This window comes from Arachis hypogaea, chromosome 5, assembly GCF_003086295.3.
Source record: "Arachis hypogaea cultivar Tifrunner chromosome 5, arahy.Tifrunner.gnm2.J5K5, whole genome shotgun sequence".
Taxonomy (NCBI): Eukaryota; Viridiplantae; Streptophyta; class Magnoliopsida; order Fabales; family Fabaceae; genus Arachis; species Arachis hypogaea.
The window spans coordinates 87,224,108-87,250,257 of record NC_092040.1 but is presented as its reverse complement, the minus strand read 5'-3'; the positions used below and the strand labels follow the sequence as shown (position 1 = coordinate 87,250,257).

The window sequence follows — 26,150 nt, the reverse complement described above, 5'->3', positions numbered from 1 at the left end:
CAATTTTCGTATCTCTAACAAATCAAACAATCTAATTTTTATTTCTCTAATTAAATAATTTTATATTTAAAAATAATATTTTAAGAATCTACATTTCAAAAAAAATACTATTACCACTTTAATATCAAAAACAAAAAGTGCAATTAATTATCTATGACCAGATATTGCATTATATCATATTTATGTACAAGTGTAATAAGGAAGTAGTGTTTTTTATATTTGTACATCAAATTGATGCCGCCTTATTATATTGTTAAATATTTTTTTTATTAAATAAAGAGTATTGTACTTTTATTAATTAAACAAATATTAAGTCTCTATTTTGTTATATTTTATACGAATAGATAAGATTTAAAAGAGTAATCCACTAACTAGGTCAATTATATGCTTTTTTAGAAAAATTTAAAATGAATTTCTTACAAAAAATTAAAACTCATAAGTCATAGCCGATTACTTTATTTATTATTTCTAATAATATATTTTTTTAATATTAGATCATATTTTATCTGAAATGAATTAATATTTGGATTCATGAATAGAAGGTAAAATAACTCCATTAAAAAGTAAATGAATTCACATTTTATGTAATAATTAAACAATATGTGTCGGTTTAGCATATAAAACAAAACAAATATATACATAAGATATTATTGCGATTAGTCTTTGAGTTAACCTAAGTCATGGAACCATTATACATGACAATGGTGTTCAACTAACTAGACATTCACATTCACATTGTGCTCCAATCTCCAAAAAATAAACCAATCTAATTATCTAAATTATCTTGGTAGGGGGAATCTATTCTCCTCCTGAACAAAGACAAAGTAGAAAATGGCAGGACCATTTGGTATTACCCATGCAATCTATTACTAATTTATTATCTGCCTTCTTAGTTCTTTTTTATTAGTGAAATCTTCCAATATTCTTCTAAGTCTTAACCAAATGTTAGAACATTATGGTCCTTTTCTTTTCTCTTTTGTCTTACCAACTGGATTATTGTGATTCCTTCACAATATTAGAAATATAAAAAGTTATGTTACTTATTAATAATTATTAATTAACCCTTGTCCGATGAAAAGAATAAAAGGTTATGGCAATGTTTGCTATGGTGGTCCAATATTCTGTGGGAATTTTATTTTTTATCTGCTATCCGTCAAATTTATTATTTCAACGGATTGAAAATAACTTTATGCAAAAAACCAAATATTTCACGTTTTTGTCCTATTTTATTTGGTTTTGCATGTATCAAATTATTCAAATTTTTAAAAAAATTACTATACCGGTTCTGTTCAACTATTTTGAGATCGTGCATGTGATTTGCCAAAGAAAAAAGAATTAAATAAGAGTTTATAGATATAATATAAGTTAATTTATATATAGTGTACTAGCTTTTGGAAGGTGTGGAAACAGCATAAATGATTTAAATCAAAGAATCTTCCAAATAATCCAATATTTTGGAGCACATGATGGTGCTGACTAACCCGAAATTATAAGTTAATTAAGAAATAAGCACGACTAATTATGGTTTATAGTGGTATTACCATATTTTGTAATAAAACAAATCAATGGAAGACCCTATTGTTCAGGGCCCAAAAGATAAAAAAAAAAAAACTTTTTGCAGAAACATGCTTTTTCAGTTATCATGACCATTATTAAAGTGTTACAACTTAAATCAACTTGGATAGTTGGATTAGTCAGATAATTAGTTTATTCGTCTGTTTAAATAAGTGTTGAAATTTAAATTTTATCTTGTATATCGAGTAATTTATTGACAGTGATAGACTTTTAAATGAAATTCAGATTTAACGAATTAATCCTTAACCTATTAAGTTAAAAGATACGATGACAACTAAAAATTTTTTTACAACTTACAAGTCATAAAATTTCTTTTATAGGTCCCTTAGATAAATATTTTGGTGTGTTTTAACAATATATGTTTAATATATATATATTTTAATATAAATATTTAATTCTAAATTTTAAAAATATAGACACCTAAATAAAAACTATAAAAACCTAATCAAACCTTAGCTTGCTAGTCAGAAGTGGGACCTACAGAACCCGACATATTTATCTCCTACATTTATTTCCTCGTTTATTATTAAATTTTTTAAACCTCTTTTTATTGTCAAAATTGTTGAATCAAACCTGGAAAAAAACTACTAAAATGATTAAGTAATATTTTAGTTAGCCATAAATTAAGTTACCGAGACTAAAAATAAAAAATATAAATTTTAAGGTAATTAAAATTTTATTTTATTAATTTTTTACAACATTTTATTTTTCTAAAATGATTATTAACATTATACAAAAAATTTTAACGTTAATTTTTAGATCAATTGGTCCCTTATGACATTATCATTTTTACTTTGTTTCTTGTAAGAGACACCAAATTATAATGAGATGGGAATGTTGCTCAAATTATAATACCTTGGTTCAGGTAATAACATTTTACTCAACAAATAATGACAACTCTGTCTAATTATAACATTGACATAATTATTTGCCATTATATTAGATAGTGATAGTACTATTGTCTGATAATAAATATTAGCTGAATGCTATGGTATTTGTTATATTGTACCTAAGTTATTAAAAAAGATAAATAAATAATATTTAATAAAATTTATATAATTTATTTTTTATTTTAAATATTTTGTTTTTTATTTTGAAAAAAAAGTTAAACAATTTAGATATTATAACAAAAATACCATATCACTTAAATAGGGTTATTCACATCCCCTGCATTCTACTCTTCAACTACAATAATATGTAGAGCTCATAACATCTATTTTGCATTACTGAAAAGGAAAACAAATGATTGAGACGCAAATAAGATTAAAAAAAAGTTAATAATAACATTAATATTTATCCTACATATTTAAAACCAACATATATATATGTTAAAAGGTGAATCTCAATTTATAAAAATTATTTTTAATATAGAAATAAAAATGATGTTTTAGTTAAATATTAATATTTAAAGTGTGTTACTTATAGAAGTATAAAAAAACGTGTAACACATATTTTATATGTTACTAAAATAATGACACGTGTCCAACATGCATTATGCATATTGTCGGAATAATTACACGTATCTAACACACATCTTACATATAACAGACATCTTATATGTTAACTTTTTTTTTATAAAATTCACCCATATATAATTACACTAAATAATTTTATTTTTGACAAAAACACCAATATTTTTTTTTCATATAAAAAAAACATTAGCCCTCAATTTAAGTAGCTGTTTCCTAATACTGCTGTATAATCTTTGGTACACACAATATCTTACTTTTGCAGCACTCATCATAATAAAATCTAACTTTTGCAGCACACTCCAAAAGAATGAAGCTGAAAGTACCACTTTGAAAACTGTTTTGCCTAAGTATATAATAAGCTGAAGATTTATCTTTTCATTCTTTCACTTACATTCTATTTATTATTATATATATGTGTTCTAAAATTTCTTTAGATTGAATTTTTGTATTTTTATTTGGATTTATTATAAAGAGTTTTTCTTCTACAATTTTTTCTTTCAATTTTGAGCCTAAACTAAAGATTTTTTTGTTAAAGATTAAGACACATTAATTTTACTATTTATTAATAATAAAAGACAAATTAATATAACATCTTACATATAATATGTAGACATAACATAATTCAAATAAAGTTAGTGTTCTTTAAAAATGTTTTTTATATAAAAATATTTAAGATATAAATACATATTATATCAAATAAATTAGTTAAAAAAATATTAGAGTGTATTTTTTACCGTCATTTTTAGTTATAAATTTAATTTTTTTAATTTAATAATTTAATAATATATTTTAACTATTGATAATTAATTAATAATTAAAAATAATAAATTCTAATAATGTTTTATCATTTGTTTGGTAGTTAAATATCTGGAATCATATAAGATTTTAAAATATTATTTTGGCATAACGACATTAAGTAGTCTAAGGAAGTAGCATCCCAATACTTGGAGCTTTTGTTTTGGAGCATGAAACCAAAGTGCAAGTAACAGACAAACAACATAAGAACCCTCACTATGTTCCAACCAAATCCAACGGTCAACATTCAATCACAGTTCAGAACTTGCATGCACACCATGAACACCACTTTTCACTCACTTCCTTTATTATCATATCTCTCTCTCTCTCCACACCCTTTGGTTCCTGACCTGTCCATTTTCTTCTGCAACTTTTGTCACTTCCTCCATTACCACCCTCTCTCCTTTGCCTTGTGGAGAAAACAGACACTACCCATTCAAGTGTTTCAGAAACAAGTAAAGTAAAAAACAGCCTTTGGTTTAAACACAACAAGAATTTGAGTTTAAAGGGAGACCAAAAAGAAAAGGACTTCAATCCTCAACCTCATTTTCATCCTTCAACTGAAAATGGGGTGTTCAGTTCCTTCATTACTTCTTCATCTCTTCTCTCTCGTAATGTTTTTGGTTTTCAACCCACCATGTGTTTGTGGAAATGTCGAAGATGATGAGCTTAAATCACTGTTGGACTTGAAGGCTGCTTTGGATCCGGACAACACCTATCTCTCATCTTGGACCATGAATGGCAACCCTTGTGGTGGTGGTTCCTTTGAAGGTATTGCTTGCAATGATCAAGGTCAAGTTGCAAATATTTCTCTGCAAGGGAAAGGTCTCTCTGGGAAGCTTTCATCTTCCATTGCTGGACTTAAGCACCTTACAGGACTCTACTTGCATTATAACTCATTATCTGGCGACATACCTAAGGAGATTGCAAACTTGACTCAGCTCAGTGATTTGTATCTGAATGTTAATCATCTTTCTGGGGAAATCCCTTCTGAGATCGGCAAGATGGAGAACCTCCAAGGTTAGATGTTATGTTTTATTTTTTTCCCTCTTGAAAACGTTGGAACTTTTTGTGGTTTTGCTTCAAATGGTTACTTGTTGAAAGCTTCTATCTTTTTATATTTTTGTGCATTTGAATGATGTTTAGTTTCCGGGTTTCACTGAAAGATTTGAGCTTTGTTGTGTTTAGTTCCTGTACCATTAGCTATCATGTCCTGTTATGGACCTTCTGGTACTTTTCCCTCAAATGGTGGTTCTCTTGCACTGCAGTGTTTCAAAGTAGTTGATTCATGAGAAGGGAAGTGAATTTGTACTTTTGTAGCTCAACGCTTTTTATTTTTTCTTTCTCTTTCGAGAAATCATCTTTGTAGAAGACATTTTAAACAGCTATAAATACAATTTCCAACCACCTGAACTCCTCTGTTTTAATTGCAAGACCTAGGTATGAACTAGGATATGAAGGGGGCAACAACGTTATTAATCTCATGTATCTGTTTCTGAACTCTATTTAATTCTTTTCCTCAAACGTTTTACCTTTTTCCTTGAGTAAATGGAGATTCTTTTCAATTAAAACTCCTGGGACTGATATCCAGGATGTAGTTCTGAGGGATAGCTTAGCTCTTTAGCGTGTTTCATTGTTTTCTCAGACACCCAAAAAATTTTTTCCTGCATTTTGCTAATGTACACAAAAAATTAAACATATTGTGATATTGATATGGGAAACAATCCCCTTCAACTCTGTTGTTGAGTCTTACAAGCTTTTTCTTGCAATAAAAAAGTTGATGTTTCCTGCTGTTTTCTTTAGATGTGAATAGCTATCTGTTGGTGATTCAAACTTGGGAGTGTGCTTATCTTGCATATGTTTTTTCTGCTTTGTAGTTTTGCAGCTTTGTTACAATCAGTTGACAGGAAGCATACCTACACAGCTTGGTGATTTGAAAAAGCTTAGTGTTCTTGCTTTGCAATCGAACGAGTTAACAGGTGCAATCCCTGCTAGTCTAGGTGATTTGGGAATGTTGATGAGACTAGATTTGAGCTCTAATAAGCTCTTTGGTTCCATTCCCTCTAGACTAGCTGATGTTACTTCACTGCAAGTTCTGGATGTTCACAACAATACGCTCTCTGGGAATGTACCTCCTGGTAACAATGATTTGCTGATGGTTACCTTAATTTGTTGGTGCTGTTAATTTCCTTGTTAAATTGTTTTTATTTATCCGAAATTATGAATCTAAACTCTAAAGTATGCTTATTTTCTTTCTTTGCTTTAATGAAGCTCTTAAGAGACTGGAATATGGATTTGTGTATGAATCAAATGCGGGGTTATGTGGAGTTGGGTTTTCATCCTTGAGAGCTTGCAATGATTCGGATCATGTCAACCCCAATAGACCTGAACCCTATGGGGCAGGAGTTAATGGTCTATCTAGAGATATCCCAGAAACTGCAAATGTAAAGTTGCCTTGCAATGGAACTCGGTGCCAAAGTTCATCAAAATCCAAGCACACATCTGTTACGGTTGGCATAGTTCTGGTTATGATTGCAGTATCAGCAATTGGACTTCTGACCTTTACATTGTACCGTCGACGGAAACAAAAGCTTGGAAATGCTTTTGATATCTCCGAGAGCCGCCTAAGTACTGATCAAACCAAGGGTATATATAGGAAAAACGGTTCTCCTCTAGTGAGCCTTGAGTATGCCAATGGATGGGACCCTTTAGCTGATAGCAGGAATTTCAATGGAGATAGCCAAGATATGTTCCAGAGTTTCAGGTTCAACTTGGAAGAAGTAGAGTCGGCAACTCAGTATTTCTCAGATATGAATTTGTTAGGTAAGAGCAACTTCAGTGCAACATATAAAGGAGTTTTGAGAGACGGGTCTGTTGTTGCTGTTAAGAGCATCAGTAAAACTAGCTGCAAATCAGATGAAGCTGAATTTTTGAAGGGCCTGAACACTTTGACCTCACTGAGGAATGAGAATTTAGTGAGGTTGAGAGGATTTTGCTGTTCAAGGGGACGAGGTGAATGCTTCCTTGTCTATGATTTTGTGCCTAATGGAAATCTGACGCGCTACCTAGATGTGAAGGAGGGTAACGGAGAAATCCTGGAATGGTCAACTAGAGTTTCTATTGTGAAAGGCATTGCCAAAGGTTAGTCTTCTATTCTTTGCCCTTACATTCAAGTAGTTCAGCATTCCAATATGGTAACCAACTAACCATCCTAAAGTTGTAATCTGTCCGTATTCTTTTATTTGTCGTTGCGAAAATTTGGCACATCCTTGGATCGAGGTTTCTGGATACAGATTGTATTCCGATACACTGATTTGGATCTTAATAAAAAGGATGGAATGAATTTTCGAAGTGACATATAAAAGGAGTGAAGGCTTAAAGTTTAATTTGTGCTTTAGTTGATTTGCATCTACATGAATTTTTTTCATTTTGATGAAGTGTTTTATTTTATTTATTGAATTTAAGTAAACATGAACCATATGATACACTATTAATCTTTACAAGTTTCTCGTTTATACTGAACCTTGTTTCTTTTTTCAGGTATAGCATATCTACATGCATACAAGGCAAACAAACCGGCTCTTGTTCACCAAAACATCTCTGCGGAGAAAGTACTTGTCGATCAGCGATACAACCCGCTGCTTTCAGATTCCGGCCTGTACAAGCTTCTCACTAATGACATCGTTTTCTCTGCATTAAAGGCCAGTGCTGCCAAGGGTTATTTGGCTCCTGAGTACACAACTACAGGCAAATTTACAGAGAAAAGCGATGTGTATGCTTTCGGGGTGCTTCTTTTCCAGATCCTCACAGGGAAGCAGAAGATAACTTGCTCGTTACGCCTTGCCGTGGAATCCTTCAAGTTCGAAGAATTCATCGACCCGAATTTGCATGGCAGATTCTTTGAATACGAGGCTGCTAAACTCGCAAAGATGGCTTTGCTTTGCTCCCAAGAGTCTCCCTTCGAGAGGCCAACAATGGAAGCCATTGTTCAAGAACTCAGCAACTGTAGTAGCTGTCTCTGATCACAGTAACCAAGCCGTTTTGATTATCATACCATCAAGATATAGCTACTCATGGTAGTGACATTGATTCTGTGTCCTTAACTAAGGACTACCTTGTTCTGTGAATGTCTAGGACAGTAGATTGTAGTTTGTAGCCTGTTATTAAGAATTTCTTGAATTTCTTTTCTCTAATCATATGCTATTTTGTCCAATTGTTTTTGCTTTGTTTATTTTGTGTGTTTATGTTTATGGTGAAATGATGAATGGCTCTATTTTGAAATGTCCTTTTTACAGAGACAAGCATAAACAAAAAGAAAAATCAGATATATCTCCATCAATGGTGGTAGTGTGCACATAACATCATGATGATTCAGGAATCACATTCCCTTTTCAAATTTCCAATAGGAATAAATGCTAATTGAATGAACCTATCTGCACGTTTTTTGGTAGTCCCCTCCTTTTTAAGTTGTGGCTAAATCAGGTTATTTGAGCCTTTTCTTTTGCTTTCTACTTCTGTGGCATGGCAATAAGAACAATATAATAAAACTAGAAAAATATGCTGATAGTAACAAATGACTGTTAATATATACCTGTATTTTTTTTTTCTGTTATGATTTTAGATCAATGTATCTGAATATACAGTTAAAGAAATATGCCAAAAAATTCAGATAATGACAACACAAAAAAATGCACCGAAGGAGTATAGTAGTGTAACTTTAAATGATAATGTGCACATAAGGTCTTGGTCTAGTGGTCATCTTCTGACATAAGTCATACTTACATTTTTTGGGTGCGATATTTTGTTGAACCTTACGTTAATGCGAAATGCTTGTGCACCAGGCTGCCCTACCATTTTTATGTCACATGGATATCTACAAAAAATTCAGTTTTTGAATTGTTAAATCCACCCTTTCTTTCTTTTTTTTCTTTTCTTTTCTTGTTTGGTTTTATGTCAAGAACTATTATGGACCATATTATATAAGGTATAATACATGGAAGTTGTGAATTGTGATAACAATGTGGGTCTCGATTGATGCTATCATTAAATGTTTAGATAATAAGATTTTAACAAGCATGCTTGGTGCGTTTGTTAAAATCTTTTTCGTATTTCAAAACGCTTCAGTGGCGTATGATGTATGTGACATGCAGGATTTAAGAATTTCACTTAGGGTTTGGTGTGGTCCTCACATAGTCACATGTTGAGAAAAAGTTGTTGGACATACAAAGACAATAATGACCTTTTTGGGTGAGATTTTTTTTGGTGAGCTTGAAAGATGCTGTACAGTTATAAACCATTTGGGTCCATTCTGCATGTTATGTACCCAACCATCCAACAGGCCTATTACATTTTCTCTATTTCACCCAATTGTTAGTTAACAACTTAACATTGACCCCACTCCCCACTTTCCAGTTCCCAGCCCAGTTATATTCTGGCCCAAACAAAAAAACAACAAAATTCTAAATTCAAATAAAAAAACAAAAATGTTTAGTTAAAAAAAATTAACTAAAAATAGTTAAAATTTATTTTATTTAGTATTCATTAATTATTGTTATAATTAATAAATATTAAACATGCATAAGTAATAATAAGTAAAGTATTTAACTAATAGCCAACGAGTTATAACTCAAATAACATAGTCTCTCCATACTCATTTAGAGATTGCAGTACGAGTCTCATTTCTAACTTTGAAAAAAAAATTATTTAACTAATAACAAGCAACTGAAAATGTCAAATACAAGACATTTGAGGAAACATAATTTAGACTTAATAATCTAGTTTGGCATATCTTTGTTATTTTAACTTGCAATGATTTAATTACTAGACGTTTCAATCTAATGACATTCTCTAATTTATCCCATCTTATGAATGTTATAGTATTAAGTATTAATAATTTATTTATAAATTAAGTTTAACAGCACAATAATGATACATTATTGTGGAATTCAATTGTTGCCCTTGCAATAAGGACACTGGAGCAGTAGTGATTATTCCCTAAGCATGCAAGCACCAATTAGCTGTTGTTGACTGCTAATTAATAAAATGTTTTCTGATCAATGTTAAATAAATAAATAATAATATTAATATTAATAATTGTTTACAATCTTGGATGATACTGTATATTATACTATACACCTATATCCATGTATCCAGCATTACCATAAGGTTTTTGCTGTAATGTGGAGAGACAGAATCACAAGCCTCATGTTAGAGCATAGCAGGTAGAAGCTTCATCATCATAACTTGGTTTTTAAATTAATTACACTTTTAGTTTCATTATTATTACAATTTAGCAAGAAAAAAAATCTATTAAAGACATTGGTTAAGAGAATGAAAAATGAAAAGTTTGATTTTTCCCAAGAATTTATTGCATAAAAATTTAATTTCTTTTTATTTGACTTACATTTTCTATGTAAATTTTCTAATTATTATATAGTATATTTATATAGTACTCTTAGGACATATGCTAACATTATTATTATTATTATTATTATTATTATTATTATTATTATTATTATTATTATTATTATTATTATTATTATTATTATGTACAGCCTGGTGTCTGTACTTTGAGGTTAGGGACTTAATTAGGCTCTGTTTGGCTTTAATTAATAATCAAGTGGGACTCATCAATGGATCAATAATGAGTATCCAAATTAAATCTATCATTAGGCCAGGGGAGAATTAAAGTAATAAGAGGTGGGAAAGATGTTCAATCATGATATCAACTCATCAAAAAGCTTACCATAAGTTAATTATTCAAAGTTTGGTTTTGGTGGGTAATTAAGAAACTTAGGCTAAAAAGCCAACTTAGAAATAATGAATAGATAAATTTTAATTATATATATGACATACTAAATCAATATAATTACATGCGTTTCGGGAACTATTAGGAAGAATAATGTCCATATCTCTCGTGTACACAATTAAATTTCAAGTGTGATTTATAAAGTTGACATAAATTAAATTTTAATTAGCCAATAATATACATTTTTAATAAGAAAATCATAAACTTATTGTTTTAAAGTTTTGAACAAAGATATACATTAATGATACGATATTAATTCATTTTATAATATATTAATTAATATGAGTTTAATTTTAATATATTTATAAGATAAAAAAATTTATACACGATGATTCAATTAAATTTAAAAATATAATTACTTTTTTTAAAATTAATTATTTTTACTAATATGGTGTAATTGATAGTTGTAATGCTTAATCAATTATCACTTTGTTATTAGAACATAACTAAAAGGAATCACCCAAAAATTTCAAAACCAATTCATCTAATAATATATATTTATATATACATTTAGAATAGTACTATCTACTATGAGCTTCTTCTTAAGAGAAGCAAAACTTAATTAACACCCCCTTAATTTTTTTTTTCTGAATCCTAAATATTTATATATATGTTTTAATTTTAATTTAAGCTTGAATAACTTTTCCTTGTGGAAACCTAACCCTGAAAACATGTTCTTCCCCAGTGCATTTATCAACCTTAACAATCCAACGACTCTTGATCTTGTTGATTCCATGTTTTGGAGTATGAACTGTGCTTGATCCAAACCTAGTTACAAATAATCCTTCTCCAATTGGAAGTAACTGAGTTCTTGAACCACAAGATGATGAAGAGGACCACCTAGACCCTTTACACACAAATGCATTGTAACCAACCACCAATGTCCCATTTTGCTTCCTTCCACCAACTTGAACTGCCTTCAGAATCTCTTCATGGTTCTTGAGCTTGCAATCGATGAGGACGAAGTCGGCGGCGGCGTACTGGTTAAGGAGAAGGATCTCAGCCTCTCCAACCATGAATTCGACTTCATTTGATGCTGTTCTTCCAACAACATACTTTGACCCATTTAAGTCTTCATGAGTTGGAACAATGCAAATCACGTGTCCCCCGGTTTGATTTGCCGCCTCTACTAGGGCTAGTAAGGTGGCTGAGTCGGCCGCCCCGGCACAAGCCACCACCATTAGCTGCGCATTGTTCCCGGCGGCCAAGGCCGATATAAACTCCGCCACAGCCGGTTCTTTCGCTTTTTGTCCCTGAAAAATAAAAAGTCTTATTAAAAACGATAATATTAGTTGTACATTAAAATTAAAACATATTTAATAATCGAATTTAGACAATTAAATATGTTTGTTTTTATATGTACAAATGATGTTATATTTTAAAAAAAAAAATACTAACCATTTTCAAAGTGTTGAGATAGGCCTTAGTGGCATTTTCTGCAGACCAACAAGCCATGGTTTGTATTTTTGGGTGGAAGAGAATAAAATTGTTCACTTGATAATGCTTTGAGATGATGGAAATGTTTGAGTGAATTGGTTTTTGGTTATTAGGAGTGTATATATAGGATCACATTACAAGGGACCTAGCTGGACCAGTGTGGGTCATGTGCTCTTCCAACTAGCTTAGGACATAGAAAATTAATTAAATATTGTATTCTATATAATGCTACTGTCTTGTTGGATATCATGTCTATCAAGACGTGTTTTATTTTTTATTTTTTATAGATATATAAATAAATATATTTTCATATAACACATAAATACAAAATCAACTATAGTTTAGTGAAAGTAACGTCTAAACAGAAGCTTTTTTATTTTTTATTTTTTTTACCAGTAGAGAAATTCAAATTCGCGACTTCTTAAATAAATATAAAAAGGTTATCATTTGAGTTATAACTCATTAGCTCTAAAATGCAACTTAAGTATATATTAAGCTCAAATTTTCATAAAATCATAAATTTAATTTTAATATACTACTAATCAATTATTATATAATCTTACATCAACAAAAATAATTATTTTTATATAAATTATATAAATAATCATCTAAAAAATAAATATAATTAAATAATTTAATAAAATATTTTATACCATTAATATATTAAAATTAAATTCTAAAATCATTTTAAAATTATTATGTAAACTCAACTTAACCGAACCATTATATTATATTATATTATATATATTATATAATATATATATATATATATATATATATATATATATATATATGAAATTAAACTTAAAAAAAAAGAAAATAATGGTTACACAAGTATATTCCTGATATATACGTGTGTATAACAAAAGCTATTTTTTTTAGGTTGTGTTTGTTTATTGTCTTTTAAATATATAGACACGGACATAAATACACAAAAAAGCATATATATAAAGATATACAAATATTTTATTGTATTTAATAATAATAAATAAGACACGTTAATATAAACTAAATATCAATTTTAGTCTTATATTATCATCAATAGAATAAAGATAAAAATAAATTATTAAAGATAAATGAGTAAATATTTGTGTTTTATTTAATGTGTCTCAGTATTTCATTTTTTTTTAAAAATACCAAATACATATATTTTATATATATTTGTGTGTTACTGTATTCTTCAAAAATCAATGTCTCAACAAATAAATAATAAACGTATATCACCGTATCTATATATTAATTTCTGTGTCCCATCAAATAAACACATTAAGCTATTTAAGTTCTATGTATCATACAGTATCTACAACAAGCTAAGCTGAGGGGAGCTGTATTAGAAAAATGTTTCATTATTTAATTCGTAAAATAAATTAAAAAGAAAAATAGAAAAGGGATTTTCCATGATTATTGCTGATGTTGATTTTATTATAAGTTTAATTTGAACAAAATTTCTACTTACTTTTGTTTAATTGTGGATTCTTTTTGCACGGAAAAAACGTCACGGAAAAAGACAAAGTAAGTTTATATATTAATGGATTTCATCAATCTTTATGTTGACCAGATGGAACTTTCGTGAGCTTCCTGGATGTTGATATAGCGCAAATATATGCATTAAGGATAATATAATCATCATCTAGCTTTAATCACAGGTTAGGCTTATGCACATTATCAAAATTAAACCAAACTAAACAAAACAAAATTGAGCTCAGCTAATCCTACTAGTAATTTGTAAAAAAGATGTAGTTTCGTTTATGGTTCAGAATAAGCACAATAAACATAAAAGAAAAAAGGGAGATCTTTTTGGAATTAAGTCAAGCTCATTTTATGTTTTGTTATCAACTCAAGTTGATGAAATGGTTAGTATATTCATTTGTTTAAGTAATTGTCGAAAATTTAAATTCTATATTATATATACAATAACCTATTAACTATTGATAAATCTTTAAATAAAATTTAAATTTGTAACAAATTAGCAATTGACTGAATTAACGAATCTCGTGAAAAAAACACTATATATCTTGAGAAGAATAGTTCGTTTTTTAATAAAGTTGTGTTAATTTTTTTTTTATTTTTACAAAATATTTCTTCTTCTAAATGTTTGAATTATTATATTTCATGTTAACATTTACATTATCATCTTTAATTTTTAGTGTGATGACCACACTCAAATGTTTAAATTCTTCTTAATAAATTTTATTGGATATATCAGTGACTGAAATGTAATATCTACTTTCAAACATTGAGATATCAATATTGATGGCTTGATAATTACTTGCTAGTTGCGACCCCTTCACTAACATCTTTTGATAAGAACTTTGCCAAAAGAATCTTCAAGAGTTACTTATGCCGTGTTTTTCAAATTGTTTATTATTTATTTAATTTATGTAATCTTAGAAGATGGGTAACACCAATATATAATTTGATTAGTAATTTGGCTCCAAAATTCGCCGTCTTGAACCAAATTTATCGTAGGTGAGCTTCGATTCACTAACAAAACAACCGCTTAATTTTTTTTTGGTGACTTATCAACCGCTTAATTAAAACCACGTATTATTTAGCAATTATGTTAGGTCTACATTAAAAATTTAAAATTAGAGTAAATTTTACTTAATTCCTTTTAAAATAATATATAATTTCTTTTTTATAATATATTAACTTTTAATTAAATAATATTTTAATCTGATAACTAATTATATTTATAATTTGAATTACTTTAATTTAAGAGGAGTGTTATACATACAAGTTTTTTTGACTTACAAGTCTTACAAGTTGTTACACATACGGGCCTTTTAATGCGTTATTCAATCGTTTCCTGTTTTCAAAGTGCTACACTCAGAACGGTTCTTCTTCTTCTTCCTCTTCCTCTCCCTCTTCCTCTTCCTCTTCTTCGTTTTTTTTTCGATTTTCCTGTTTTCAAAGTGCTACACTCAGAACGGTTCTTCTTCTTCTTCCTCTTCCTCTTCCTCTTCTTCTTCTTCTTCTTCATTTTTTTTTTTCGATTTTCATGGTTTCTGAAATTAAGCTTTGAAATCGTTTTGAAGAAGAAGAAGCAGCAGAAGATGAGGAGAAAGAGAAAGAGTTCTGAATTATGCAACGAATTTTGGGTGTATTTCTTAAATCTTTTGGGTGTATTTTCGTAATCGTTTGGGTGTATATCTATAATCCTTTTGAAGATAATGGATTTCAGAAATACACCCAAACGATTACAGAAATACACCCAAATGATTACAGAAATACACACAAACGGTTACAGGAATTCACTCAAAACGATTAGAATACACCCAAAGGATTACAGAAATACACCCAAAAGATTACAAAACTACACCCAAAGGATTTAAGAAATACACCCAAAATTCGTTGAAGTACATCTTATGCATAATTCAAAACTCTTTCTCTTTCTCCTCCTCATCTTCTGCTGCTTCTTCTTCTTCAAAAACGATTTCACCATGAAAAATTGAAAAAAAACGAGAAAACAGAGAGAAAAGAACGTAAATGAAGAAGAAGAAGAAGAGGAAGACGAGGAAGAAGAACGTGCAGAAACAAAAGAAAAGAAAAAGAATAAGAGTAAGAGGAAGAAGAACGTGCAGCAAGAAAAAGAAGAAGAAGGAGAAAGAGAAGGCAAAAAACGAAAGAAAAGAAGAAGGAGAAGACGAAGAGGAAGAAGAATGGTTCGAAGTACGTTTTGAGTTAGTTTTAATTGAACATGTAAGGTTTACAAACTTTAATCGCTTGAATATGAAGAATAACTCTTAATTTAATTAGTGTTAATATTTTAACTATAATAAAACTATTTTATAATTAAATTATTAATTTATTATTTAAAATAGATAATTATTTAATTGTTTAAAATATTAATAATCAAAACTATTTTCTTCATGTACTGTGCAATCAAAGAACACTCAACATTATTAGGTGTCTTCGGATTCCATCACTAATGCACATATAGATATGCAGAAAATACTGAGCAATCCAGCTTCTTACACTAGAAGACAATATTGATATTATTGTTCTAATTTTATTTCTTTAAAATTGTGTATCATTATTTTGATCTTAAAGAATTTCAATTTTCTGCATTAGAATAAAAAAAATTTATATTAGTTTTAGCAAAAACATACACTTCAGATTTATTATTTTAATATTTTATAATGATATTCTATGATTATTGAATGATAAATATTCACGAGTCATTATATATAATTAAATTGTAGCATCGACTATAATCATAAGAACGATGGACATGAAATAAAATGTTCGTTAGAGACTGAAAAAAGACAGAAACAGAATGAAAGAGAAGGAGATTGTAAAAAGAGCGGCGCTACTTACGTCAACAACAACAATAATGCTTTGAAAAACAGCGACAGCACGATAAACAGAGAGAATGGGACACCTAATGAAATGCTGATGTTTGGGAGACGCAAGGGTGATAAAAAAAATGGGAATGAGTGAAAACCATTATAGTGAGAGAGAGAGAGAGTTAAAGTATTTGATTTGGGAAATAAAGTTTTTCATTTTTTTTCTGTATTTGAAAAAGAATGATTTAAAAACAATAGGCTTTAATTATTGATATTTTAAGAAATTATATAATTATTTATTTTAAATAAATATTTTAGAGATAAATATCAAATAGTACCTGACTTTTGTTATTGGCAAAATAGTTCCTAAAAGATTTTAAAATTTGACAAGTGTGTTCCGAGTTCGCTAGAGCAAATCTCCTGCAAGCACAATGCTGAAATGGCCACGCATTCTGGTGACCTGAAAAATTATCCTCCAAACCCTAATTCCTTTCTCTCAACGCAGACTTTCCCTCTATCTTCCTCCTCATCACAGCCCCCTCTCCCCCCCCCTCTCTCTCTCTCTCTCTCTCTCTCTCTCTCTCTCTCTCTCTCTCTCTCTCTCTCTCTCTCTCTCTCTCTCTCTCTCTCTCTCTCTCTCTCTCTCTCTCTCCTCCTACCTAAGCACACTCCCTCTCCATCACAGCTCCTCTCCCCAACACACACTTTCTTTTTTCTTTGCCTCCCTAATTGCAGCAGCAAAAGCAACAATAACAGTAGAAATAACACCATCAAAATTTTAAACAAAATCAACAGAAGAACCTACACATTCAGAACATAACATTGCTTGTTTCTCCTTCTCTCTTTTTTCTATTTTTTTCTTCTCTTCTCGGAGGACCATAACAATAATAATAACAATATTCATTCACACACATACACACACATTTACACAAACACGTAACATGCATATATGAATATAAAAAGAGAAAGAGAAAAAGGCTGAGGAGCTGAGGGATGTAGCTATTCCAGATCTTGTGGAGGCTTCGATGGTAGTGGTGGTGGTCCTTGATGGTGCCCTTGCAATTGAGATTGCTATTGCTGTTGAAATTGTTACTGCAATGGGGAGAGAGAGCAAAGTATGTGTTGTTGTTGTTGTTGCTTGCTGTTGATGTTGAGGTAATTGTTGCTGCGAGTAGTGGTGTTGAGGGAGGAGTATGCTTTGGGGAGGGGGCTGTGATGGAGAGGGAGAAGGAGGGGAAAATGTGCATTGGAGAGGGGGGAGGGGCTGTGATGGGCAGGGAGAAGAAAGGGAGACTGTGATGAGGAGGAAGAGGGAGGGGGCTGCATTGGGTAGCGGGAGGGCTGCGATCGGGAGGGAGATGGAGGAGGAGTCTGCGTTGGGAGGAAGTGATTAGGGTTTAAGGGATGATTTTCCAGGTCACTAGAATACGGTGGCCATGTCAGCATTATGCTTGTCGGAAATTTACTTCGGCGAGCTCGGTGACACACTTGTCAAATTTTAAAATCTTTTAGGGACTATTCTGTCAATAACAAAAGTCAGGTACTATTTTGTCAGCGCCAAAATTTTTCGGATACTGATTTAGTATTTATCTCAAAATTTTATTATAAAATAGTTCTACTATGGTTGAGATATTAACTTTAATTAATTAAAGTAACTCAAGTTACATGTATAGTTAGTTATCCGATTAAAATAACACCTAGTTAGAAATTAACACACATCATAAAGAATAAATTACATATTATTTTAAAAAAGATTGAATAAAATTCACTTAAAATTATAATACAAAATATACATTAAAATTGAATTAAATAATATATATTTATATATAAATATATGTTAATGAATTCTAGTATAAAATAATATTTTTAATATTAATATAATATAATGTGTTTAATTTTTTTTTCAGTTTTCATATATAATAGTAAAAATTCATTTATCATGTGAAATTGATAACTAAAAGTTATTAAATGATTTTATAGGTTTGACTAAATTATTATCTATTAACGATTTTTAACTATCAACTTTATATAAAAATAACTACATATAAATTTTCATCCTATATAATTCTACACCTTATGTAATTAAATTTTGGATAAAGTTTATTTTTTGTCTCTGAAGTTTGACAAAAAATTTAAAAATATCTATAAATTTTATTTTATTTTAATTTTGTTCCAAAAATTTTTAATTTGCATCAAATATACCTCTTACAACTAATTTTTCAAAAAATTTAAGACTGATTCAACAACAATTTTATAAGAACAACTATCAATACAAACAAATTAAACATAATTTTCATATATTATTGTTAAATTAGTCTTAAATTTTTAAAAATTTAACTGTCGAAAATATATTTAATACAAATAAAAAACTTTTAAAATAAAATTAAAATAAAATAAAACTTAAGAATATTTTTAAAATTTTTACCAAATTTCAAGAATAAAAAGTATACCCTACTTTTAAATTTTGCTATTCCTAACATTAAATATTCTTGTGTATTAGCTGCGATGTCCAATGAACGGAAGCACAGGCACCATTGTAACACAATCTCCGAGTAATATTATGGTGTATTGTATAATTAATAAATTAAATTGACTTGTCAAAGAAAATAAATAACCTATATCTATGATTAATTAATTTGGTGATAACATATAATTATTATTATAGGAAGACAAATTAGACAGTAACCATGTTGGATGAGACAGTGGCACGACCATGGCGCACATAAATGAACTCTTAAGCCATAAACATATACAATATGTTTTTGCTGTACGGATAATAACGTAAATTAATATATAGCTCTATATTCTGATTTCTGATAACTATAATAGTAATATTAATAATATACTTTGAGCTACGTGTGAAAAGTGAAAACATATGCCCTTCGTTGTTATTAAATAAAATTATTATTTAAAAGTTTAAGTAATATTGTTTTTTTTTTTTCTCAGCTGTACCCTTGTTTAATAAAATAACTAGAATAATAAGCTCATGGAAGAGTTGTTAATAAGAGGAATGTTGTTAAATAGTTCCTTTTTAGAAGTTTTATGAAAAAGGCATGAAATATGAATGACTATGTCAATGTCATTGTTTTTTTTCCCTAATTTGGCAAGATGCATGGGGCTCAAGTCTTTGCTCGTGTCAATTGAGTAACGAAATAGCCATTGGTACATAATTTAATTAAGCAAAGACACCCAAATAATAATAATAATCAAGCAAAGCTTTATATTTAATAACTTAATATTATATCATGATCTCCTTATTTTAATATTAGTTAATTTGTTATTTGTAAAATATTATCTTAACTTTTACTTTTTGGAGAGTTTAGAATTTGGAATTATAATTTACAGTTTAAAATTTAGTATTTAAGATTTAGAATTAAATATTTAAAATTTGTAATTAATTTAGGATAAAAGATGATTTCAAAAAAAAAAAAAAGTTGAGTTGACAAATAATTAGTTTCCTGATTAAATTCTAACAACTTTGCTTGCTTGCTTGTTTTCTTTAAAAAGAGAAAAACAATAGAGAAAGTAAATTTGTATGCATATATGATTGGACAAATTTTCTTTTTTATTTAAAATATCTATTTGATTGAAAACATATAATTTATTGTACTAATAATATGTAGTGGAATTAATATTGATACATTTTTTAGTACACACTTTATATATATAGTTAAACGTTCAAATTCTAAACCAACTTTTGGGCCAAGATCTAAGGCATTATACACATTGATAATAATAATTATTATTAATTAATTGGTAGACCCTTGAGACATGCCAACACCAAACACAAATATTATTAATTCAAAGGTTGCCATATTTGCATGATTGTTAGGAAAAGAAATTCGCTGGCAATGTTACACTAAGAGGAAAATTAAATCACTGTTTGATTCCTTATGTTCTTGGAATAGCAAGCATAGATCTAGATCAATCAATCCTTGCTGCCCCTACCAAGAACATTGATAACAAATGGTTCTGTCTAAAACGGTCTTTTTCTTTTTTGCATTATATAAACTAAACAACAATTTTTATTTGTCTGATTCTGCTAGGGAGGATGGAACAAAAAAAATTGGTGGACCATATAAAAATTTATTTGAATTATTATTATCTTTTATTTAGTTAGAAAAATCAATTTGCCCTTTTTCCTTGATGGATCCTATTGGATCAAAAGAATCTAACTTATGGAAAATTAAATTGAATGTGAGAACGTGCGTTCTGATTAGAGGGTACGTTATATATATATATATATATATATATATGATTTCCTTAATAGATGGAGGCCACTTGACAAAGATGTTTAAAACGTATTTTTTTAAAGATATTTTTTTATTAATTAAAATTTAATACATATAATCGATTAAATTATATTATTTTTTTTAAAATTAGATCAAAAAAATTAATTTAACCGAAAAGTCGGTAAACCATACCTTAAACCTACCGATCTAAATTAATATTTTTTTTTTATAGAAAATGACTATAATAATTTTATTATAAAAAATGATTAAAATATTCTTATTATATATATTTTTTATATGATAAAAATATTTTAGTCATTTTTTATTATAGAGTATTGTAATTATTTTTTATAAAAAAATATTAATTTAGACCGATTTAAGATGTAATTTATCAATTTTTTTGGCTAAATCAATTTATCTGATCTAATTTTAATAAAAATAACATAATTTAATGAATTATATGTATTGAATTTTAATTATTTAAAAATATATTTAAAAAAGACGTTTTAAACGTCTTTATCTAAGTGACTCCTTTAATAAATAGATGATGTTGGAACCGATTTCATCATACATGTACAATGAATTATATATATAGATGCACTAACAGTTTAAAGGCAGTAAAGCATTTTATAAGTCGAGTAATTATATTTAATTCGTTGTTTTGGATAACTATTCATGTGGTTAATATAAAAGGTAATTATTTAAATGATTATTCACGCAATTAATATAAAAAATAATTATTTTTATTGATGTGACATTACGTAATTAGATATACGTGTAAAACTATTTCATGCTATCAGAACATCAAAATTAAATTTATATATATATAAATGGGGTAGGTTTCTCTAGATTTTTCTGGTTTTGAGGAGTTTTTGGATGCATAAATGGAGGGGGACACTATTGTATGGATCTTCATACCTCATTTATAACCTAAGGTGTGGCACATACACATTTTACTGTACCACTATCTTGTTGTCTTGGAATATATATGAGATAGATATAAACATTAAATCAATGTCTATCAATCAAAAAGAAGCAATAATGTTGTATATGTCAATTGAGTTTTTCAGGATAATTTTTTTTATGTATGTGTTTTATGTGTATATATTTATAGTATATGACACTATATTAATTCATATTTTTATCTATTATTAAATAGAATGCAACCAATTAGTTTAACTTAAAGTGAAATTTATATATTTACATTGAGTTCAATTTGGGATATATATGTCAATTTTTTCAGCTAATATCAGTTTTTTATTTTAAATTTTAAATCTTAAATTTTATATTTTAAATGCTAACTTTTTAAAGCTTAAAATTTCAAAAAATAAAAGTTATAAAATAATTTTACAAAAAAAAAATTTGGTTAATATTGACTACTTAAAAATTAATTTCTTATATTTCATATACATTTATTAATTTTCAAGTTCAATTATGGAATAATTTAGATGAATTATGTGTTAATTAACATGACACAAAATAATATATAAAATAAGATATATATAGTAAGACTTTTTTCTATAGAATAATATTATACATCATCAATAAAATTTATTATTATTAATAACGCTTTATTAAATTTTAAACTCTAAATTCTAAAAATATAAAAATAAAAGATTAGTCTAAATATTAACTAATATTGATAATAAAAGACGCTGGTCTCTTAACTTATTTATTTATTTATTCAACGGTTGATATATAGTATGTCTGTATGTGTATATATGTACGTCTTATTATTTAATTTAATTTCTAACTCTATAATGCATTTCAATTATTTAAAATAATAGTAAAAAAAATTAAATGAAGAGATCTGGTTATGAAATAATATGAATTATGATTGTTGGATATATTAACAGTAACACTAACGAGAAAATTAAACTAGGCATGCATGCATGCATCTCTCTGAGATTTATAATTGTGGGACAAAGGAAAGGGGAAAAGGGAATAATACATGTACGACACTTCTTAGTTCTTTTATTGCATATTATTATATGATAGATAATAATGCACGCTTTTAACGCTTGACATATAAAACAAGGCAAATTCTCTGGTATGGATGCCCAAAATAATCCATACGTCTGGATCATACGTGTTAATTTTTGGATTCTGACGCGTGTATGAATTGAATGCATTGAAAGTACTGTATTTTGAGAGTCCTGATGCAAGACAGTGACAGGAGCAAAAAAGAGCAGTGCTTCTCAGAAGTGATCGCTTTTTGGTTGGAGTGATTATGCTGCTAATGATAATTTATAGTTGTTAATCTTTTTTGGCAAGTGGGCCAAAGGATGAGCTGGATGGAGTTTTTGGACGATAATGTGGGCCTTAATGCTTGGGTTTTAAAATAACAATGAAATTCTTGAAATGCTGCATTGTTTTTTGTGTTTAATTTGGTTGTTATTTTGGAGGAGTTCTTCTATATGTCCAAAAGGAATTCATAGCAATGACCCCCAAAAAAAAAAAAGAGAAGTCATAATATTACTTCGTTGACAAATTCTATTTTTCATTTTTTTGGATGAGCGTAAAAAGAAATAGAATAAGAGAATTTGGTGACCTTTGGGTGAGCTGTGACTCTGTGAGCATATATTTTTCTGGGTTATTTTTAATAAAGAAAAGAGTGACTCATTTTACTCTTTTTCGCATGAGTTCATTCATCTTTTTAGTTTCTGGTACCAGTTTAATTTTTATTTTCTATTTTTCATAAAAAAGACATTACATATGAGAAACGATTTCCATAAATAATACAAATAATAACCATAGCTTTAGTGCAATTAATGGCAATACCACCAAGCACTGAGATAAAATAAATTAGTAAAAGAAACACTATTATTACTTACTAGACTCTCCAAACTAAGCCATTATAGCATAAGTTCAATTTGACGACTAGTGATCTCTCTTTTTATTTCTCAATTAAATTCCTTCAATTTTTTATTTTCAACTACTAATGGCTAAATTACAATAAAAATAATTGAAATATGTCTCCTTAAAAAAAATGTATGTGTATTGATATTATCAATGGTGTTAGACGAGTAATACTCAAGATATTACCATATTGCTAATGATAGAAACAAGATACTGAGAAAATGATGTGAAAAAGTGTATTATTGAGTTGTGTGTCAGGTACAATATACAAGGGGTATTTATAGGTGCTAAATGAATCAAAGTAATAAAGACATAGAATCCTACAATTAATGTACAGATATGCTATATAAATATAGACGATGCTAATTGATCTAAATTGATTCTAATGATTCTCTAACATCCCCCCTCAAACTCAAGTGGGAGCTAAGGATACCAACTTGAGTTTGGATAACAAAATCCGAAAGCGAGTCGGGTGATGAGCTTTCGTGAAGATATCAGCAGTCTGATCCAGTGTCCCAACAGCAATGAGACGAACAGCATCAATAAGGATTCGTTGCCGAACAAAATGACAATCAATCTCAATGTGTTTGGTGCGTTCATGAAACACATCATTATGGGCAATCTGAATAGCACTGCGGTTATCACAAAAGACATCAGTGGGGGACGACTGAGGAGCACCCAGATCTTCGAGAAGCCAACGAACCGAGATAACCTCCGCAGTGGTGTCAGCAAGGGCACAGTACTCAGCTTCTGTGCTTGAGCGAGCAGTGAACGTTTGCTTCTTAGCACGCCAAGAGATGAGAGCGTCGCCAAGAAACAAACAATAACCAGTAGTAGAACGACGATCAGTGGGATCACCAGCCCAATCAGCATCAGAGTATGCCTGAAGGGTCAAAGAGGAATGGGCAGAAAAATAAAGGCCATGAAAAAGAGTGCCTTTGACATACCGAAGAATGCGAAGAACTGCCGCATAGTGAGTAGTACGGGGAGCAGACAAGAACTGGCTGAGAACATGAACTGGATAGGCAATGTCTGTTCGGGTGACAGTCAAGTAGACGAGACCGCCAACTAACTGGCGATAAAGTGTCGGATTATCCAAAACAGTGCCATCCATAGGGGTAAATCGAACATTAGGCTCAAGAGGAGTAGATTCGGTGCGACTATCTGTAATCCCAGCACGAGCAAGGAGATCTGAAGCATACTTAGCCTGAGAGAGATAAATGCCATCATCTGTGGAGCTGACCTCGAGACCAAGAAAATAGCTGAGAGAACCAAGATCCTTCATTTCAAAGGTACGCTGAAGTGAGGTCTTGAGATCAGAGATACCATCAACATCATCTCCAGTAATGATCATGTCATCAACATACAAAAGTAGAAGAACAACTCCACGGTCGCTTTTACGAATGAAAAGCGCATTCTCATGAGGACTAGAAATAAAGCCAAGACTGCATATGGTAGTGCTGAACTTGTCAAACCATTCACGAGGAGCTTGCTTAAGTCCATAAAGTGCCTTGCGAAGGAGACAAACCTTACTGGAAGGACAAGGATATCCTGGAGGTGGTTTCATATAGACTCTCCGTTTCAAATCCCCATTAAGAAATGCATTCTTCACATCCATCTGACTGAGAGACCATCTTTTAACCGCAGCAATGGCAAGGAGAGCTCTAACAGACGTAAGGCGAGCAACAGGAGAAAAAGTCTCTTCATAATCAATACCATACTCTTGCGTACAACCTTGAGCAACCAATCGTGCCTTATAACGGTCAATAGAGCCATCAGAGCGAGTATTGATCTTGTATACCCATCTATTGCCCACAACTTCCTGATCAGAAGGAGGATCAACCAAATCCCAAGTGTGTGCTTTTTCAAGTGCCTGTATTTCTTCCTGCATTGCTTGTTGCCAATTTGGATTTGTGGAGGCTTCTCTGAATGACTTAGGTTCATGTTGATGAAGAATAGTAGAAAAGCAATGATAATCAAGAAGATGAGGAGGGGGATTCCTTACCCTAGAAGAACGAGTGGGAGGAGGAGGCATGACGCTAGGAGTGGGATCGCCGTCCGGACTGGAATCATCGGGAGATGGAGAAGGTGAAGGATCAGGAGCCTCGAGTGGTGGACTTGGGGTAGACCCTGTAGTATCATCACTAGGAAAGAGATCAACATTTGGGTTAGTAAAAAACGGTGATAGAGTAGAAGGAATGGACTCAAAGGAGGAAAAACTAGAGAACATGTGATGTTCCCAGAAGACAACATGACGAGATATACGAATACGGCGAGAGATATGATCCCAACAACGATAACCCTTATGTTCAGAAGCATACCCAAGAAAACAACACATCCGAGCCCGAGGTTCAAGCTTATTATGTTCATGAGGCTGAAGAAGGACAAAACAGACACAACCAAAAACACGTAGAGAACTGTAATCAGGAGAAGTACGATAAAGACGCTCAAAGGGAGTAGTGTTACCAAGAACAGAAGAAGGGAGTCTATTGATAGCATGAACAGCAGTGAGGACAGCTTCACCCCAAGCACGCTCAGGACAGGAAGAGGAAATAAGCATCGCACGGACAGAGTCAAGAATATGACGGTATTTACGCTCAGCTCTGCCATTTTGTTGAGAGGTACTAGGACAAGAAAATTCGGACAAAGTACCTTGTTCAGCGAGAAAATTTAAAAGTTTGGA

General features: G+C 30.0%; 2 protein-coding genes across 2 annotated transcripts; one reads left to right on the top strand and one right to left on the bottom strand.

Annotated features, from left to right (window-relative positions):
* Positions 1-3,993: 3,993 nt before the first annotated feature.
* Positions 3,994-8,055, top strand: LOC112801729 (probable serine/threonine-protein kinase At1g01540). The gene is made up of 4 exons (XM_025844638.3): positions 3,994-4,862; positions 5,720-5,980; positions 6,114-6,983; positions 7,383-8,055. The coding sequence occupies exons 1-4, from the start codon at positions 4,409-4,411 to the stop codon at positions 7,862-7,864; spliced, it is 2,067 nt and encodes a 688-aa protein (XP_025700423.1). The 5' UTR covers positions 3,994-4,408; the 3' UTR covers positions 7,865-8,055.
* Positions 8,056-11,116: 3,061 nt separating this feature from the next.
* Positions 11,117-12,182, bottom strand: LOC112801728 (uncharacterized). The gene is made up of 2 exons (XM_025844636.3): positions 12,049-12,182; positions 11,117-11,903 (listed from the first exon to the last, which is right to left on the bottom strand). Exons 1-2 carry the CDS (start codon positions 12,103-12,105, stop codon positions 11,277-11,279), a joined length of 684 nt encoding a protein of 227 aa, XP_025700421.1. The 5' UTR covers positions 12,106-12,182; the 3' UTR covers positions 11,117-11,276.
* Positions 12,183-26,150: the final 13,968 nt, after the last annotated feature.

What these genes read in the sequence shown, in the direction of transcription:
- LOC112801728 (XM_025844636.3), bottom strand. Translation starts at nt 12,105, where the DNA reads ATGGCTTGTTGGTCTGCAGAAAATGCCACTAAGGCCTATCTCAACACT. An exon ending in ATCTCAACACTTTGAAAATG is followed by an intron (nt 11,904 to 12,048) that starts GTTAGTATTTTT and finishes TTTATTTTTCAG; the next exon opens with GGACAAAAAGCGAAAGAACC.
- LOC112801729 (XM_025844638.3), top strand. Translation starts at nt 4,409, where the DNA reads ATGGGGTGTTCAGTTCCTTCATTACTTCTTCATCTCTTCTCTCTCGTA. An exon ending in CAAGATGGAGAACCTCCAAG is followed by an intron (nt 4,863 to 5,719) that starts GTTAGATGTTAT and finishes TCTGCTTTGTAG; the next exon opens with TTTTGCAGCTTTGTTACAAT. An exon ending in CTCTGGGAATGTACCTCCTG is followed by an intron (nt 5,981 to 6,113) that starts GTAACAATGATT and finishes GCTTTAATGAAG; the next exon opens with CTCTTAAGAGACTGGAATAT.